The 21,131-nt window shown below is 36.6% G+C and overlaps 1 protein-coding gene and 1 long non-coding RNA gene across 2 annotated transcripts in view; both read right to left on the bottom strand.

The window, feature by feature from the left end:
• The window catches only part of LOC121426705 (structural maintenance of chromosomes flexible hinge domain-containing protein 1-like), a 58,556-nt gene extending 38,909 nt beyond the window's left edge, over positions 1-19,647 (bottom strand). The window contains exon 1 of the mRNA XM_041623080.1: positions 19,482-19,647. Coding sequence (XP_041479014.1) covers positions 19,482-19,628 — 147 coding nt within the window. The 5' untranslated portion in view covers positions 19,629-19,647. The remainder of the gene's footprint in view (positions 1-19,481) is intronic.
• On the bottom strand, positions 11,163-13,118 carry LOC121426714. Its single transcript, XR_005971620.1, has 2 exons — positions 12,862-13,118; positions 11,163-12,257 (listed from the first exon to the last, which is right to left on the bottom strand). It is a non-coding gene; the product is annotated as an uncharacterized LOC121426714 (long non-coding RNA).
• Positions 19,648-21,131: the final 1,484 nt, after the last annotated feature.

The following is a 21,131-nucleotide window of genomic DNA, read 5'->3' as shown; positions in this document are numbered from 1 at the left end:
AATAGTTTTTATCTATAAACTGTTCTTCAAAACAGGGGGTAGGAACCCATGTCTGATTTTTTGGTACAATTCAGCAGTTTTATAAATAAATCCAAAACATAGATACATGTACAAGCTACATGCAAGTTTGATTATTTAATACCTAATTATAAGAAATATTATTTAACAAATACTAAAATTTAATAGGGGATTATTTAACAAATACTAAAATCTAATATGTGATTATAAATAATTAATAATTATTTATAATCAAGTATTAAATTTTAGTATTTGTTAAATAATAGTTTTTATCTATAAACTGTTCTTCAAAACAGCATTTTGTAACATCGTTAATCAAAGGTACGTCATAACGAAGCGTTTCAAGGGTCACACCTATTGTATTTGCTTTGTTGACAAATGGATCGAGGGATCTACACGAGATCGGTCTGGTAAGAAACCTTCAATTTTTCACTTTATTACCAATTTTTTAAACCTTCATACGCATTAGGCGTATAAATAAAATCACTAACATTTACGTGATTTCTATCTTCAAAGATGGATTTCCTAGGGAAATCCATCTTTGTCATATGTCTCTTATACATATATGGGAGGCAGTTCAAGTCTCCATGATGAAGAAGTATATGTCAAAATATTAAAAAATGTCATCATGGAGTCCTCATGGCAGGAACTTCGACACCCTTCCAAATATGGCACTATCCCAAACATCGGACATATCCACCGATTGAATTGAAAATGCATGCTATTGAGGCACGCAAGCTTTTTTCCAGAATGAAGTTGCACACAGCTGAGCGAAGACATCCGATGTTCGGAGCCGAAAGAGGTCTGTTTGGTAAGTAAATTTTCATTATTTACCAATCTGTATTTCGAAATTATTGATAGATCTAGTAATAATTTAAATTTGGCATTTGCACAGCTAAAATTAATTGCTTTATCAACAATTAAAGGGGAATGAAACCTTTGGAACAAATAGGCTTGTGTAGAAACAGAAAAAGCAAAGAATAAGAATGAAGAAAGTTTGAGAAAAATCAGACAAATACATTTGTAGTGAGAAAGTTATGAGCATTTGAATATTGCAATCACTAATGATATGGAGATCCTAACATTGGCAATGCGACAAGGATGTGTGATGTCACTGATGAACAACTTTCCCTTTGGTGGACTATAACATACCCTCAAAATGTCTCTTTTTGCTTTTTCTTATGATGATACAAACTCTTTATCCATGATGTATTCTTAAAAAATATGTATTACATGCCCTCATGTAGAAAGAACACATGATTTATGGATAGATGTGATAAAAGAGGCAATTCAAGTGAAATATATACTAAAGTAATGGGGAGAGTTGTTCACAAGTGACATCACACATCTTTGTCGCATTGCCAATTTGCTATCTCCATAGCATTAGTGATCGCAATATTCAAATGCTCATAACTTTCTCATTATTAGTCCAATTTTTTTCAAACTTTCATTGATCTGTTTCTTTGATTTTTCTGTTTGCACACAAGCTATTTTGTTCCAATGGTTACATTCTCCTTTAAGCAATTATTTTTGGGTCTAGAGCATGATTTAAATCGCCAAAATTGATCGCAGCGCACGCATCCAATATTTGGAAACTGTATCCTATACCTATATTTGGCAAAAAACAAGTTTCTGTTCTGGTAATAACTAGTAAATAATTTCCGTTTACCATAATTTTTCAATTCTTTTTTTATATTCAACATTTGTATTTACATTTCTACGGAAATAAATGTTCATCATCATGATTGCAGTACTACTGGGCCTACACATGATCTATTTTTATTTTGGTCCAATTATGCTTACGGTACCTAGTCTTGAGGACTCCATGATGATGTCTTTAAAAAAATTGACATATACTTCTTCATCATGGAGTCTTGAATCCCCGCCCATATACCCTTAAGAGAACCAAATAAATAGAGATGGATTCCCCTTGGAAATCCATCTTTTTTATTAAAAATCACCTTATTGGTAGTGATTTTATTTAGCTATATGCCTTTCTACACCTAATGCGTAGGAAGGTTTAAAAAAAGAGGGGGAAAAAAGGTAAGAAAGAAAGGATTCTTACCAGACCGATGTTGCGTAGACCCCTCGATCCACATGTAATACCGATGTAAACATACGCAAATACAATGGCGTCGACCCTTGAACCGCTTATGTATTACGTACTTCCGATTAGCGATGCCGTTTTAAAGATTGATTTATAGATAAAAATTATTATTTTACAAATAACAGAACATATTAAGTGATTATAAATAATTGATATAATCATATTAATTATTTATAATCACGTAATATATTTTATTATTTGTAGAATGATTTTTATCTATAAATTAATCTTCAGAACGGCATCGCTAATCGGAAGTACGTAATACATAAGCGGTTCAAGGGTCGATGCCATTGTATTTGCGTTTGTTTACATCGGTATTACATGTGGATCGAGGGGTCTACGCGACATCGGTCTGTAAGAATCCTTTTTTTCTTAGGCCTACCTTTTTTTCCCCTTTTTTTAACCTTCCTACGCATTAGGCAGTAGAGGCGCACGGCCAATATGGGAGACTCTCTCCAATAGGGGAGACAATCTCCCACATTGGAGACTCGCTTTGCAAAAGGACAAAAGAAACAACACCAACAAAAGCATGATTTTTTCCACCCAAAATTTTGTCTCACTGAGGTCAGAAGCCCATTTGTTCTGTGTGTGATTGACAAGAAAAATCCTTATCAAAACAAAAGTAGATGGTGAATTTATAAAGTAGACGGTGAAAAGGGGTAATTTTTCATGAGGAATCTGCTTATCACATTTTTATTTGCCGCCAAGGTAATCCTTTTGCTGCAAATATAAACAAAGGAAATTGGTCTCCAAAACTGGAGACAGTCTCTAATATAGGCCGTGCACCTCTACTGTTAGGTGTAGAAAGGCGTATAGTTAAATAAAATCACTACCAATTAGGTGATTTTTAATAAAAAAGATGGATTTCCAAGGGGAATCCATCTCTATTTATTTGGTTCTCTTAAGGGTATATGGGCGGGGATTCAAGACTCATGATGAAGAAGTATTATAGGCCTAGCCCTAGGCCTATGTCAATTTTTTTTAAGACATCATCATGGAGTCCTCAGCCTCAGGCCTCAAGACTATAGGCTACAGTATGGGGTCCGGACAGCCCGACCCGCTGCCCTGGACAACTCGTCCCGGTCGAGTTGTCCAGGGTAGGCTCTGAATCGGACAACTCGACCTCTTGAATTCTTCTTCAAAATTTCACGAAATAAGATTTCAAACATTACTTCAAAAGTATTTTCCCGCATAATCCATGTTTCTACAATATATTCTCGACAGAAAATTTGACATTTTAGTTCATTTTGAACTATTTTGAAAAAAACAGATCGAGTTCCCTTGCAACGAGAATAATCCGATACCGCCGGCGAGCTGTGTTCGTGCAACTTGCAAGGTCTACAAAATTGAGTTGATTTTCCGACACTTGACATATATTAGTGGTGTGTGCTATTTTGTATTTTCATATTCCATTTTCACATTTCCTCTACTTATTTTAAGTTATTGCATTGCACAAAACTGATACTTAATGCAAATTTTTTTAGATAGTTCACCTGGAAAGGACACCGATGCGGTGCTTCGCCTCGCCGGCCAGCTGGGCTACCGGCTGTGCTGTGATTGTGACTGAGCGAGGCAGTCGGCTCGAATAACTGGTAACTAGCTATGCGAGGTCGAACTTACTTATTTTAGTTAATTTGTCTGTCTCTTGACATACTGCCCATAATATTCTATTGGCGAGAGTGTGCTACTTTTGTATTTTCATGCTTCTTTCACGTATTAAAAAGGTTTTTTTTATGTCACTAACAAAAGGAAATAAAATAGATTTGAAAATGTCTCAGTAGCCGGCCTCTGAAAGTGTCTTTATTTTTGTTCTTAAATAACTATTACAATTTGTTTTATTGTTTTCTAAATTTAGAAGAGCAGGGTGGGTACACAACTGACAATAGATTGGGTAATTATAATTATAAAAATTGAATAGTTTTATTGAAAAATGAAATGTATTCTGCCGAAATTGAAAAACTTACCTTTTTATCAAAATCTAAAAACTTGCTTTTCATTTGCGAAAAACATGTCTCATGTTTTACCTGTCGGTTACTGTCGCAGCTTTTTTTAATGCAACTTCCATTGGTAACAACGGGTCTTCTGGAGGATACAAGCACTTGGGCTGGTACCTAAGTGTACCAACCTACACCAAGGATGAGGAGAAGAGGTTTCAGAATCAACAAGCGATGGCCTTTCCATTTCCCTCATGAGCAGAAATAGTACCAAGTTCTAATGACTTAGGCATCAGAGCTGCAGTCCTTTAATGGATAAGGTAAATACAGCTTCTTAGAGACAATAAATCAATTTTTGTGCACTTCATCAGGGCTCGACACTAGCGGCGGTCCGACGGTCCCAGACCGGTAAAAATCGCTGTCGGGCCAGTAGATTTTTCAGAAATAAGAAGATTTACTGGTCCGACATGACCAGTAAAAAATATCATTGTCGGGCCAGTAATTTTTCCAAAAATAGCAAGAATTAAGGGTTCGACATGACCAGTAATAAAATCCATTGTTGGGCCAATAACTTTTCCAGAAATGGTCAAATTGACTGCAAACCATTTCCTCCCCTGTTAAATTCAGCCATTCACACACAGAATACACACAGAATGAATCACACATAAGTGTTACTAGAGTAGCATACGTGTACATGAAGCCAGCCACAAAACCCATGTGGTCAATTCTGTACTGGCTGCGTGAACGAAGCTTGGTTAAACTCTGGCAGAAATCTCTCACAGAACTGTCAAAATTCATGGTTCATACTCATGAAAGGCTCTTATAATGTCCATATTTCCTAAAATTTGGAGTAACTCTGTCATTTGTAAGCAGTAAAAGGAGAAATTTTCACTTCTGTTTTGGTTCAAACAGATCGGGTTTCGGGTCATATCGTCTGAATACATAATAGCCCCACATATGCATTTATGTGTGTGTTGCATAGAGATGTATATTATTGACACTAGAGGGCGGACTTCATCAAATTGCTGTGATTCCATGTTCGGGGCGGCCGCCATCTTAAAGAGGGCAAGAGCGCGGATTTATAACACACGGCTCTATGGGAGAATATCACATATTTCACTTTTTTACATTATATTTTCAATTTAATGCTGTATGCAACGTTAAAATCACTAGGCAAAACATTTTTATGTTAAAATATATGATAACCATGCATATTTTATAAAGGAGATGGACTGAACATCCAGAAAACGGGGGAAAAATAGGTTGCTGTACGTGCATTACCTATGATGTATATCAGGGCTTGGTCTGAAGTCTGAAATCAAAGTAGAAATCATATGGTGAATCACTGATAATCCCATTAAATATAATATTGGAGACTATGCGACGTTATAGCTATATTTAACACCACGGGTGTTAAATCTAGCAGCCCAATCAATAAAGGACCTCACCATCTGGTGTTGGAGTTACACTGACACTGGTGTTAAGATTACCAACATTTAGGATGTTAAAATATATCAACACCAGTCTTGGTGTTCGATTTGAACACGAGTCGGAGAATGTTATGAAGTTGACACCATTTGGTGTTCATTTGACACCCTCGAACACCTGCAGAAACGAACATTTAAACGAAAGTTTAAATCACCCATTGGTGTAAAAAAAAATACCAACACCAGCTTTGGTGTTGTTTCACGGTTCGGATTCACACCATTTGGTGTCCGATTTCAAGTTCTTCAACACCTGCAGCCTGACGGTGTAACTTAACACTAGGGTATTTTTTTAAAATACCCCAACAACTAGTGTTGAGTTACTCCAGTGAAGTGTAACTTCAACAATAATTTTTGTTAAAATATTTCTATCCAACACCTGTCACGGTGTTGTTTCAACACTTCTGAGTATTTGGTGTTTATTTTACACTCTAAGTGTTGTTTCAATACAGTATATTGCTTGAACACTGAGTGTCAAATGAGCACCAAATCAAGAGAACATATGAACACTCTAAAGTGTTAAGTTGACCTTATCTGACACCCTTGTCACGGTATACTATGCTATATGATGGCTAATTGAATAACTACTACTCAGTCGACCTCGTTTTCCCCCTTTTTCTGGATGTTCAGTCCATCTCCTTTACACAATATGCATGGTTATCATATATTTTAACATAAAAATGTTTTGCCTTGTGATTTTAACGTTGCATACAGCATTAAATTGAAAATATAATGTAAAAAAAGTGAAATATGTGATATTCTCCCATAGAGCCGTGTGTTATAAATCCGCGCTCTTGCCCTCTTTAAGATGGCGGCTGCGCAATACATGGAATCACAGCCGCATTACGCGCGCGTCAATGCGAGCAATTACTCTAGTGTCAATATACATCTCTATGGTGTGTTGATACACTTGGTTTCTGACTTTCTTTCGTAGCTATTTTAATTCAGCCAAACTGCCAAAAAGAAACTGATAAATTATTTATGATGAAAGTTTTAGCTTTCTTCCTCTTTTTTCTTCCTATCTTTCTCTCCTTTCTTTTCAATCTTTCTTTGTTTCTTCCCTCTCTTCTTTCACTTTTTGTGTTACTGTCTTACTTTTTTAATTTCCCTTTTTTCTTTGATTTGTTCTTTCATTCTTTCCTTTTAAAAAATATATTTCTCTATTTCTTTTTTCTCTTTCTTTCTTTCTTTCTTTCTTTTTTTCTTCCTTCCTTCCTTCCTTTCTTTCTTCATTCCTTCCTCTATTTCTTTCTTCTTTTTTTTGATATTTTTCTTTCTTTAATTCTTGAGTCCATCCATCCTATATTCATCTTCTCTTCTTTTCTTTCCTTCCCTCTTTTTACCCTTTTCTTTCCTTCATTCTTTGTTACTTTCTTTGTTTCTTTCTTCCTTCCATCCATCATTTATTTACCCTTGTTTTTTATTTCTTCCTTCTTTCAGCCCTTTCTCTCTTTTTTACATTCATTCCTTCCTTTCTTCTATCTGTCTTGTTCTTTCTTGTTTTCCCTTTGTTAAATCTATCATTTTACCTTTCCTTTCTTTTTTTTTACTGCTTGCTTCCTTTCTCTCCTTTATTCTTTCATTCCTTTCTTTCTTTCTTTCTTTGTCTCTCAGTCTTTCTTTTTTTCTTCCTTTCTTGCTTACTTGCTTCCTTCCCTTCCTTCATTTCTTTCCTTCTATCATTTTACATTTCCTTTATTTCTTCCTTCTTTCAATCCTTCCTTCCTCTCTTCATTTTGTCCTTCTTTCCATCTCTCCCTTTACCCTTTCTTTTTTATTGCTTCTTTCTTTCCTTTACTACTTTCTGGATTTGTTGTTTCTTTCTGTATTGCTTGCTTCATTTCTTTCTTTCTTCCTTCCTTCCTTCCTTCCTTTCTTTCTTTGTTTCTTTCTTATTTTTGTTCCTTCTTTATTCCTTCCTTCCTTTCCTTCTTTAGTTCTTTCGTTTTTTTTGTTCCTTCACATTTATCCTTTACCTTTCTTTCTTTCTTCCTTCCTTCCTTACTTTTATTCTTTCTTTCCTTTCTTTCTTCGTTTCTGTCCTTCGTTTTATTTTGGGGGGAACGAAAGGCTATAAAAATAAACTTGCGCCTTTTTTAACGTTTTCTTTATTTTTTGGGACCAGGAGATTTTAGGTTCGGACCAGTAAAAATTTGAAAAACTGGGTATCTACTGGTCCGACATGAATAGGTTGGACCAGTAGAAAAAATGGGTTAGTGTGGAGCCCTGACTTCATGCAGGCATGTCAAAGTTAAATTTCTGGGTTTTTTTGGTGTGTATTTTCAAATTCTTTAAAAGAAAGTACAATTGAATTGAACAATAATTTTTTTTCTTTTATACATTGTTTGAATTGAACAAAAATTTAACTGATTTTTTCTTACATAGATCTACATTGTATTCATAAAAATTCAAAATTGCTTCTTCTTAAAAATGTGAGTAACCAATACATTTTTAGGTTAAGTAGAAGTTGTAACATTCTAAATTAATTTTGGGTATACATGTAGAGGTTACGCTTAATTCATGTGGAACATTTATGTCATGCACATCTTCTAGATGATACCAAGTATCGTTCAAGTGAGCTTGAAAGGGAAGTTCACCCTGACAAAAAGTTTATTGTTAAAACAGCAGAAAAAATAGTAAAAAATATTGCCAAAGGTTTGAAGAAAATCCATCAAAGAATTGAAAAGTAATAGAATTTAAATTATTTGATTTGTGATGTCATATGCGAGCAGCATTTCTACATATAAATAAATGGAGAAAAAAATCAAGAAATTATCATTTTCTGAGAAAATGGTTTTACTCTACCTTTTGTATATCAAAAAACAAAACATTTCACACCCAAACATGAAAATAAGTCATCAGGAACCATTGAAAAAATTAAATTCATGCATTTTATATTACATAACATATGGGGCAGCTGCTCGTTTATGACCCCACAAATCCAAAACTTAATATTCGAATAACATTTTTAATCTTTTCCTCATACATTCACCAATATTTTTTTTTTCTGCTATTTTTACAACAAACTTTTCTTCAGAGTGAACTTTCCCTTTAAGATTGAGTTGCAATTAACTTAATTTAAATATATTTTTAAAATGTATTTGCTTCTAAATTGAAGGTTAAAATGGTTTGACTTTTTCAGTAGCAAAAGAGGTGCAGAGCTTCAAGTAGTTGAAAGTACTATACATTGTCAATAGGCCTACTTTATTTTCTATTTCTATCTTTCCAGCTCTTTGAGACCACATGAATTGCAAACTCTGTATTGCCAGTTTTTGTATGACAAAAAAATGAGGGTTGAAAATCCCTCCAGCTAAGTTAGGGATCATGTAATTGCCATGGAAACCAAATATAATAATGTATAACAGATTGTATATTCCTGAAAGTGCAATTGTTGGATAAATGTTAATTCATATTGGCACTAATGTAATTTTAAGATTGTCCTTATTATTAGCTTTACGTAAACACCAAAATCAGAGGATATTGTTCCCAACTGGAATTGCGTCATATTTATTATCATACATTGTAATTTGGTAATGTAATGCTATATGAAATTTTGAACCAGTATTTATTTTAAGTGGGATATAATATCTTTTATTACAATGAAGTTCAATGTGTGTTACTATGTAATTTTAGATCTGATCAAGTTTACCTTAATGTTACTTAATAAAACCCACTTAACTCCAAGAAGTATTTTGAATATTCGGTTCTTTCACTATTTTGTATCCCTTTTCTCACTGAGTATTTACCTTTTAATGAGAGCTGTGGTGACGGGTTCCATGACATTTGCTCTGGCAACAATTGCTCCGCTGTAAATTCTACACCATAATCTTATGAACAGCTTCAACCAGTAAGGTCTAAACCTAACTTAAAACCCTATTGCAACCCTAAACCTCTATCTTGAGGGACTTTCACAATTGCTCGTGCGATCGTTTGCTATCACTTGGTCACAATATTATATTGCACAGAATTGCAACGGTGAAGGGTCGTAAGCAGTCGCACCACAAATTGTGAAAGGGGCTTTAGAAAAATTAAGCCTGGGGCAATTGTCGCAGGAGCAAATGTTGTGTCACATGGTAATCAGATGGAGATGATTGGAGAGATGAAGATGGGGGGGAAGGATGGAGATGATGAAAGGTGGGATGGTCATGATGAGGATGATGAAAGGTGGGATGGTCATGATGAGGAGTGATGGAGTTGATGAGAGGGTGTGGATGATGAGTGGATGGAGATGATGAGAGGAGGGGTGATACAAGGATGGATGGAGATGATGAAAGTTGGGATGGTCATGTTGAGGAGTGATGAAGTTGATGAGAGGGGTGTGGATGATGAGTGGATGGAGATGATGAGAGGAGGGATGGGGGATGATCGAGACAATTACCTTCGGGATTGTATCATTTCCAAGAGGTTCTCAATAATATTCCTGAGATGATGAAAAGGATGTTGGTGGCAATGGTGATGATGGTCATGAAGATGTTTGTGATGATGATGAACATTGGTGATGACGGTGACGATGGTGATGTTGGTGATGATGATTATGATGGTGATTATGGTGGTAATACGATAAGAATGATGGATAATGTGATGATGATGGTGGTGATGATGGCAATGATGACTGTGATGGTGGTGATGTGATGATGAAGATAATGGTGATAATAATGATGGCGATGATAGTGGTTATGGCGATGATGGATGACAACCATGTTGGTGGTGATGATATAGTAGTGATAGCAATGATGACAATAATGATGGATGATGATGGTGGTGATGGCAATGATTGTGATATTGATGGTGGTGATGATAGAGACGATTATGTTGGTGATGATGTTGAATGCTAATGCGATGATGGTGATTAAGATAATGGTGGCGATGATGATAGCGATTGGGTGATGATGACAATGGTGATGATGGCGATGATGATAGCGATAGTGATTATGGTGATGATGGTGGTGATGGCAATGATTTGGCGATGATAGAGATGATGTTGATGATGATAATGTTGATGATGCGCCATTCCTCCTCTCCATCCCCTGATCTCAATTCCTCTTATCCATCGCCTCCTCATCCCCTTCATCCTTCCTCTCATAGTTTCCACCCCTCCTCTCATCTCCATCCTTCATTTCATCTCCATGCATCCTCTCATCTCTATCCCTCTCATCCCCTTCATCCTTCCTCTCATCATTTCTATCCCTCCTCTCATCATCTATAATTCCTCTCATCTCCATCCTTCCTTTCATCTCCATGCATCATCTCATCAACTCATCTCCATCCCTCCTCTCATCATCTCCACCCTTCCTCTCATCCCCAACCCACTTTTCATAACCATCCTTTTCATATCATCGTCTCCATCCCTCCAATTTCAACTTCATCTCTCCCAAAATGTCAATCTGATCACCACAGCACTTGAAGGTAAAAGGTTCAGCAGAAAAAATAAATACACGGAGTCGGAAGTAATAGAACCCAATATCCACAATACTTTTTAGTAGACTATTTATTTTCTATGTAACGATATGATAAACTTGATCACAACTAAAATTACTAAGTAACACATAATTTTCTGTTATATCTTACAAACAGTATAGCATCACATAACAAAACACGGCCTTGTTATGCTGTTGAAAAAAAAACATAAAGAAAATCAAAGTGCACCATTCCTGGTATATTTGTTTACTATTTACATATTCACAAATTCATGTGTGCCTAGTCATACTTATGCCTCTTAGTATAATTAGCAATTGCCAGTCCAACAGACAAATAATTCCTGCTATACTTCCTTAAAGTCTGCTATATTTGTATACTATTTGTGCATATTCACAAATTCATGTGTGCCAGTAGTTATATTTGTTGATTCGTAACTCCAATTGAGAATATCCTCTGCTTTGGGTGCCAATGTAACAATATGGACAATCTTAAAACTACAATTGTTATGCTTGTTGGATTTCTCTCTTTTTATTAAAACCAACTTTTTGTTGGAGTGGACTTGTCCTTTCAGCACTTCCTTACAATTTTGTTTTTATATTGCAATCCATGTTGTCTCAACTCAATCAAACAGCTGGAAAGATGAAATGAAGTATGAAATGAAGTATGAAATGAATTATTGACAAAATTATTGTAATTTCAAATATTTGAAGATCTGCAGTCTGCACCTCTTGATACTAAAACAAATCCGACCATTTTCAATCTTTATCTTGTCTTCAATTTAGAAGCAATACATTTTTGAATATATCAAAGCTAAGTTAATTTGCTAAACACACTAGAACCACATCTGGTATATCTGGAAGATTTACATAACATAAAGGATCCACATAAATTTCGCATTACCATATCCACAAATTAATTTAAAATGTTACAACTTCTACAAAACTTATAAGTAAAACAAGTAAAATTTTGTTCAATTCAGTTGTCCTTTTTTCTTTTAAAGAATTCGAAAAAAAAAAAAACAGAAACTTAACTGACATGCCTGCATGAAGTGCACAAGAATCGATTCATTGTATCTAAGAAGCTGTATTTACCTCATCCATCAAGGGACTGCCACTCTGATGCCCAAGTCATTGGAACTCAGTATTATTTCTGCTTGTGAAGGAAATGGAAAGGCCATCGCAAGTTGAGTCTGAAACCTCTTCTCCTCCCTGGTGTAGGTTGGTACACTCAGGTACTAGCCCAAGTGCTTGTATCCTCCAGACGACCCGTTACCAATGGATGTTGCATTAAAAAAAGCTGCGACAGTAACCAACAGGTAAAACATGAGAGACATGTTTTTCGCTAACGAAAAGCAAGTTTTTAGATTTTGATAAAAAAGGTAAGTTTTTCAATTTCGGCAGAATACATTTCATTTTTCAATAATCTATTCAATTTTGATAATTATAATTACCCAATCTATTATCAGTTGTGCATCCCACCCTGATCTTCTAAACTTAGAAAACAATAAAACAAATTGTAATATCTAGTTATTTAAAAACAAAAATAAAGACACTTTCAGAGGCCGGCTACTGAGACATTTTCAAATCTATTTTATTTCCTTTTGTTAGTGACATAAAAAAACTTTTAATAAGTGAAAGAAGCATGAAAATACAAAAGTATCACACTAAAATAAGTTCGATCTCGCATAGCTAGTTGAGATGACTGCCTCACTCAGTCACAATCACAGCACAGCCGGTAGCCCAGCTGGCCGGCGAGGCGAAGCACCGCATCGGTTCCTTTTTCCAGGTGAACTATCTAAAAAAGTTTGCATTAAGTATCAGTTTTGTGCAAAGCAATAACTTTAAATAAGTAGAGGAAATGTGAAAATGGAATATGAAAATACAAAATAGCACACACTCACCATTAAAAAGATGTCAAGTGACGGAAAAATCAACTCAATTTTGCAGACCTTGCAAGTTGCACGAACACAGATCGCCGGCGGTATCGGATTATTCTCGTTGCAAGGAAACTCGGTCTATTTTCTTTCAAAATAGTTCAAAATGAACTAAAATGTCAAATTTTCTGTCGAGAATATATTGTAGAAACGTGGATTATGCGGGAAAATACTTTTGAAGTAAAGTTTGAAATCTTATTTCATGAAATTTTGGAGAAGAATTCAAGTGGTCGAGTTGTCCGATTCAGAGCCAACCCTGGACAACTCGACCGGGACGAGTTGTCCAGGGCAGCGGGTCGGGCTGTCCAGGGTCGGGCTGTCCCGGAACCTGGGCTACAGTACCAGTGCCCAGTACTTATCCGTCCGATATTTGGGCACTTGTCTTTAGACGAATCAGGGACAACTCGGACCACGGGACATCTCGGACCGCGGGCCGAGTTGTCCCACCCATTACGAGATTTTTTTCTCACAAATTTGCGTCTATTTTTCCGTAATTTCGAAATTTCTTGTAAAGATTTTCTAGAGATATGGTCTGATGGTAATGTTCTTCACTTTCTATTACTTTTTTTTCGCTCAAATAAAAAAAAAGTGTAATTTTAGGCGTTTTTCGACAGCTCGCGATTCCCATAGGCGCGCGTGTATTAACTGTGTCGGTGCTCGGCTCGGCCCCGCTCAATAACTGACTTGATTTTGTGATCATTTCTCCTCAAAGTACCACTTTTATCGCAGAAGATGGACTTTGTTGTATTCCATTACCTCCATTTTCTCATCACAAGGATAAAATTTGGTGTATTTGCACGATTTTGATCAAGTTTTTCATCTTTTTCTCTCTGGTCGCAAGAAGCGAACAACCGATGAACGGTCCGCTGCTCTTCATCGTAATTCTCCGTAGCTCGGCCGACAAAACTGGCGGGGTGGGATTCAGACCGAATCCACAATGGAAGTGGGCGTGCATAGCAAAGAGCTGAGCTTGACTGAGTGAGAGAGAGTGAACTCGAGTTTGAAGCTTGGCAGTGTCGTATAGGCTCTGCCTTTTTTTGTAAATATATATTTTTCTATTTTTTCTATATTGATTTTCCCTGGTTTCGAGCTCTAAGATTGTAATGATATAATTATGCTTCAATTTCTTTGACTGAGTGTGACTATGGTGTGGATGTTTGAGTTGCTCAAAAATATTTTTACGTGGGTGGGGGCTCGGGGCGATTTCACTCTTGCCCCCGAAATGCGAAAAAAATATATTCAGGGTGTAGCTGTGTGGGCATGCCGGGCTGAGGCTAGCCATCAATAATTTTTTTTTTTTGAGAGGGGGGGGGGGCTTAATTTTTCACTTTAAATTGATCATTTTAGGCCTTTTTTTTCCATTTTATTTTTAATATTGAATTTCCGTGGTGTAGAGTTGAGTTTTAAGTTGCAATAATCAATATGCTTTAATTTCTTTGACTTTGAATGTGACTGTGGTGTGGATGTTTGAGTCGAACAAAAAATACTTTTACGTGGGTGGGGGCTCGGGGCGATTTCACTCTGCCTCCGAAATGTGAAAATGATCTAAGTGTATCTGTGTGGGCATGTCAGGCTGAGGGTAGCCATCAATTAAAAAAAGTGTTTTATTTGGGGGCTTGATTTTTAATTATTTGTATTTTTTACAGGATTTAAAATAAAACTGATTTACTTTCTTTAATTTCATTTCTTGGTCTCAAGGGTGGATGTCAGGCTGCCGGGATGGAATTCAGCCACAATTGCCAATGGAAGTGGACATACTTGTACAGTCGTGAGCTTGGAGACTGAAGCCTTGCCCTACAGCTTAGAATATTTTTTAATCAAGTTTTAGGCCACTCAGTCTTATTCCCATTTGAAATATAATCAGGGCCGGATCCAAAATTTCCCTACAGGGCCGGGGGGCATTTTGTCTAGGAATTTTTGACAAAAGGTCTTTACTGCCAAATCACAGTAATTTTTTCTCAGGAAAAATTTGACAAGCAAAAAAAAAAGAAAAAAATGTTGTAAGTTGCCTTTTCAGTACTTTTTAAGGGGGGCGAATGTGCCCCCTCCCTCGATTCGCCACTAGAACTTATGTCCATATTATTTAGTTTTAATTTTTACAGGAGGAAAGAATACCAAATTAAATAAGTTTTATGTTTTGCATTTTTACCAATTATTGTTTATTCAAGTAAAATGTATTTAATTTAGTATTGTTCCAAAATACATTACCTAATTAACTTGTTTGAATTTAAAATGCAAACCTGAATAAAAATGAATTAAGAACTTTGAATAAATAGAAAATGATATGTTATATTCTGTAAATTGTAATATTTTCAAATCATATTTTATCTCCATTCTTATCTTATCATTGTCTCCCTTTCTCATTATGTTCATCACTCTCATTTCAATTAAATTTATATTCTATTACTGGAATAAAAAAAGACAATACTCAACAATGAAACAGAAAAAACAAAGAAAAAGGGGGAAAATACAAAGAAATGACAGGTACAAGGAGGGGGGGGGGGTAACAACAAGTCATTCTTGTCTGGGTTTTAAAAACAGGAGAAGAGTCGTCAATACAATATTGCAAATAGCAACTATGAAGAGGGTTTGGTTTTTATCAAATAATTTTTGCAGTTCCTTTGGAGTGATGTTGTTTTTGTTTCACCCATTCTAGAAAGTGAACTTTGTATCTAACACTAAGTTGCCCTTGTGTTGTTTTCCAATCTACATTTTCTAGTTCCTTGTATCATGTATGGATGAAATCATTTAAGGTGTACCAGTTAGAAAATTGTTGACTTTTGGTATATATTTACATTAATCATGCAAGTTGCAGGTATGATCACCTTCTCAATGACTCTTAAGACAAGCTTCTGCAATTAATAAAATATATTGTATTTACTAGATAATTTGAACAACTGGACCAAATTGTGGCAAGATTAATGAGCTATATATAAGTGACAATGGGGAACCCGAGGCTGATAATGATATGATTTGAGCAAAGAAACAATAAAAATTTGATCAAAATCGGATAAGGAAAAACAATATTATCGCTGCATTTTAAAGAATGATTTGTATTTTTCTGGTGAAACAGGTCTGGCGTTTCTTCATGGATATTTAATCAGCAACCTCATACATGATGTCATATCCTCACTTGTTCTTTGTATTTTATTATGTGAAATTAGATTAACTTTTTAAAGTTGAATTCAATAACCCCGCTATTTGTTATCAGATTTTTATGAAATGAGCACTTTGATATGTGAATGTTGCTATGTCTACATTATTCATATATAAATATTTTCATCCCGGAGCATCCCTTTAAATGATTTATTTATTATTTCTTTTTCTCGAGAAAGAGTATAGTCTCTACAATAAAACAAGTGGAATGCCTCTGGCGGTCTCACCTGCATCACGTGATTGAATATAACAGTAGTGCTGACTTTGAAAACTACTTTATACAACTCGCACAAGATGTTCAGTGATACTGGGTTACTCTTATTTCCATGTCTTATGAAATATACCAATACACTTAAAGAGATATGATGGTAATTCAACAAATACCCCCAATGTGGCCAAAGTTCATTGACCTTACATGACCCTTGACCTTGATAATGTGACCTGGAACTCGCTGCAGGATGTTCAGTGATATAAGTTATGCTGTCATTTAATAACCTTCGGTTATTAAATGACAGCATTAAGATTTGATGTTGATGCTGCCGTCGGAAAAGCGGCGCCTATAGTCTCACTTTGCCATCCAGGTGAGACAAAAATCATGACATGCACAGTGATGAAAAATAAAGCAATAAAATGAATTTAATCAAAAAGAAAAACCACATGCTATGTAAAAGAAATTAAATTTAAAATCATAAATTCGTCATTTTTATTGAATGAAGAATTTAATTTATTTATAATTGGAAAAAAGGATTACCCCTATTTTCTTTCAATGTAACCAAAATACTTGTAGGGCCTAATATGATTTTTCATCACATGACATGATTTTGAACAAAAATCAAGCCATATTTTTGGGTTATGTGGGACGGAATCTACATGGCGGCATTCGTGGGACAGATTTTTCTTCTTAAATCTATCTGCCGGCTATTCACCTTATCCCCATCCCTCCCCATCATCCTCGTCCCTATCATCATCCCCTTGGGCGCAAAACTGTCCGCAAAGGTAGAGGGGACCACAGGCTGCAAAATTTGACAAACATTTAAAAAAAGGTTATCGCCCAAATGTAGGGTAATTTTTAACCCCAAAACAATTGACAAGAAAAAAGAGGGGGTTTTCAATAATAAAAGGTCATTTAGTCCTAAACACATGTATCATTTCAATTGTGAATGATTCATTATTTTGTTCTCCATGAAGAAAAATAGTAGGGTGGACATTTGGTATTGTGTCCCCCTATTTTTGGTAGGGGGACACGTCCCCCCCCCCCCCCGATTTCCTCCCATAATCATCCCTCACATCCTCGTCCTCACCATCTCATGCACCCCTCTTATCAAGAGTCATCATCATCATCTCTCTTATTTATATCCCTCATGCACCTCCTCTTCCCTCTCATCATCAAGGCCCACCCCTTATCATCGCCATCCCTCACATCCTCATCTCCATCTCTTTCCCTTTGTCCCTCTCATCATTCCCCCCCCTCATCAAGAGTCATCAAAGACCCTCATCCCTCTTATCATCACCATCTCTCACCTCCTCGTCCCTCTCATCAAGGCCCACCCCTCGTTATCGCCGGTATGCTAGATCATCGCCATCCCTCACATCGTCGTCCCTTTTACCCTATATCCAAAACTCAGCTCTCTACACAAAGGAAACTCAATATAAAAATTAAAAATGAAATTGGCATGCCCACACAGATACACCTAGAACATTTTCACATTTCGGGGGCAGGAGTGAAAATGCTCGGAGCCCCCATCCACGTATTTTTTGTTTGGCTCAAACATCCACACCACAGTCACACTCAAAATCAAAGAAACTGAAATTAATTATTGCAACTTAAAACTCAACTCTCTACACCAGGGAAACTCAATATGAAAAATAAAATGTACAAAAAATAGGCCTAAAAATAATAAATTTAAAGTGAAAAATTAAGCCCCCCCCAAAAAAAAACAACATTTTTTTATTGAGGGCTACCCTCAGCCCGGCATGCCCACACAGCTACAACCCAACTATTTTTCGCATTTAGGGGGCAGGAGTGAAATCGCCCCGAGCCCCCACCCACGTAAAAGTATTTTTTGTTCGACTCAAACATCCACACCACAGTCACATTCAAAGTCAAAGAAATTAAAGCATATTGATTATTGCAACTTAAAACTCAACTCTACACCACGGAAATTCAATATTAAAAATAAAATGGAAAAAAAAGGCCTAAAAATGATCAATTTAAAGTGAAAAATTAAGCCCCCCCCCTCTCAAAAAAAAAAAATTATTGATGGCTAGCCTCAGCCCGGCATGCCCACACAGCTACACCCCGAATATATTTTTTTCGCATTTCGGGGGCAAGAGTGAAATCGCCCCGAGCCCCCACCCACGTAAAAATATTTTTGAGCAACTCAAACATCCACACCATAGTCACACTCAGTCAAAGAAATTGAAGCATAATTATATCATTACAATCTTAGAGCTCGAAACCAGGGAAAATCAATATAGAAAAAATTGAAAAATATATATTTACAAAAAAAGGCAGAGCCTATACGACACTGCCAAGCTTCAAACTCGAGTTCACTCTCTCTCACTCAGTCAAGCTCAGCTCTTTGCTGTGCACGCCCACTTCCATTATGGATTCGGTCTGAATCCCACCCCGCCAGTTTAGGCGGCCGAGCTACGGAGAATTACGATGAAGAGCAGCGGACCGTTCATCGGTTGTTCGCTTCTTGCGACCAGAGAGAAAAAGATGAAAAACTTGATCAAAATCGTGCAAATACACCAAATTTTATCCTTGTGATGAGAAAATGGAGGTAATGGAATACAACAAAGTCCATCTTCTGCGATAAAAGTGGTACTTTGAGGAGAATGATCACAAAATCAAGTCAGTTATTGAGCGGGGCCGAGCCGAGCACCGACACAGTTAATACACGCGCGCCTATGGGAATCGCGAGCTGTCGAAAAACGCCTAAAATTACACTTTTTTTTTATTTCAGCGAAAAAAAAGTAATAGAAAGTGAAGAACATTACCATCAGACCATATCTCTAAAAAATCTTTACAAGAAATTTCGAAATGACGGAAAAATAGACGCAAACTTGTGGAAAAAAATCTCGTACTGGGTGGGACAACTCGGCCCGCGGTCCGAGATGTCCCGTGGTCCGAGTTGTCCCGTCCCCCTTTAGACTTAACTCTCATGACTCTACTAGTCTAGGTCAGTCAGTGTAAACTGCATTATTAGCCCTGTTTTCATCAATCTCAGCTCAGCTCACGCGTGGGGTTGCTACCGCCGCGCTGGACCCACCGGACGGACCGGGCCGAGCAGCGGGGCCGGAATGCGTTGCGTGGTGTACCGTGTAGCTTGGCCTTTGGCTTTTTAAATGATGGGCACCCGTGTTTGGCTGTGCGATTATCGAGCCACTCGCGCTCGCAGCGGCTTTCATCTTGCTCTACAACTTACTTTCTTTATTAAGTCTTTAAAATCAGCAAAGCTGAAGACTCCTCCAAGGGTGATTTTTCGTTCTGGTTCTGAGCCCTTGCGACGGTCGAACACGTACACAGTCGAATCTTCTTCCATCGAACTTTCACTTGCCATGGTCGCCGCCATGTTTTTGCAACTTCAAAAGCTAGCTAGCTATCGATATATATCGCGCGTAACGTCATGGTTATCGCGATACTATCTTCCCGAGAAAAAAATAACATCCAAAATAATTTGTGAACAATTATGAATAAGGTAAAATTCATTTATTTGTCCATGGCCCTGGGAGGCGGGGGTGCAAAAGCAGCTCCACAATTGTCCTTGGGGTTGCTGCGTGTATAATTCTCCGAATCCCCTAATTCTCCATAGGATATAGGACTCACATAGGCGGCGGAAGCGTGGGGGGACGTGTCGTGTCCCCGGGTCGTGTCCCCCCCTAAATTTTTTTTGATAACCTTTTTTTTTTTTTTTGCTTTTTGCATGTCAATTTTTTTCCCTGCGTCCCCCCTAAATTCACGTGGAACCCCCCTGAAACGTGTGTTGCCCCCCCCTAAAATTTAGGTTGATGACCTTTTTTTTTTTTCGTGTTAAAAATTTTTGGTAAGGAATTCCAAAAATCTAGGTTTATAACCTTTTTTTTTTTTGCTTGTCAAAAATTTTTGGTTAGCAACTCCTAACATTTAGGTTGATGACCTTTTTTGGGGGCGCTTGTCCAATTTTTTACCTGTGTCCATCCCAAAATTTCAGCTGGACACCCCCTAAATTTTTTGGCTTCCGCCGCCAATGAGGCATCACCCCGGTTTTCTGGAGGATGTGTAAAAATAATTACAAATAAACAAAAATTGAGCTTCAATTGTTTTTTTTTCTTTCTTTCTTTTTTTTCCTTTTCAAATTTCTCGGCACCAATTTGATCTCCTTTTGTAGTGAAAACCTTTTTTTTGTCTTTTCAAATACATCAGCGCCCCAGTCAAAATATCGTTCTCAGCTGAGTCACTGAATTATTCCTTCAACCAGTCATGTTTTTATTAATTCCTACTCGATTTAAATTCATCTTGATTGTAGATATATGAAATTTTAGCATAAAAACATATAGGTTTTTTTGTTTGTTTTTGTTTAAGGATAAAAAGCATAAAGCTTCGATCATTTCATTTAAAGTCACTTAAAAAGCAAATCAACAGCAGCGCTTGTAATCCAATTATAAAGGGGTATACTCCTGACTGAAGATACATTTCTGAATAAACAGAGTATACTTCGCAGAGAAGAATGCTGAAATTTCATCAAAATCAGGTAACAAAACGAAGTTCATGAATTTTAAAGTTTAGCATCATTTTTATGGGCGGAAAGGCTGATGATGTCACATACCCACTTTCCCTTTTTCCATCGGAAATCATAATTGTTTCATTTTTCATATAGCATGAGTGAATGTGTCTTCTCTGTAATTGAATAGGTTGCAGCATGCAGTGAATATCTAATGCACTCAATTAGTCATGTCATAGTTGTCAATCTTTTTTCCGTTCTTGGTAGAAAAAATTGAATAAACCTAATTTCATACAATAAAATACACAAGAACATGAGGGGATATGACATCATTATAGTTTGCTCATTGAATATTCATGACATCCCTAGAACTGT

The sequence above is a fragment of the Lytechinus variegatus genome, chromosome 1 (genome assembly GCF_018143015.1).
Source record: "Lytechinus variegatus isolate NC3 chromosome 1, Lvar_3.0, whole genome shotgun sequence".
In the NCBI taxonomy this organism is placed as follows: domain Eukaryota; kingdom Metazoa; phylum Echinodermata; class Echinoidea; order Temnopleuroida; family Toxopneustidae; genus Lytechinus; species Lytechinus variegatus.
Note: the sequence above shows the minus strand (reverse complement) of the source record. Positions and strands in the feature narration are given on the sequence as shown.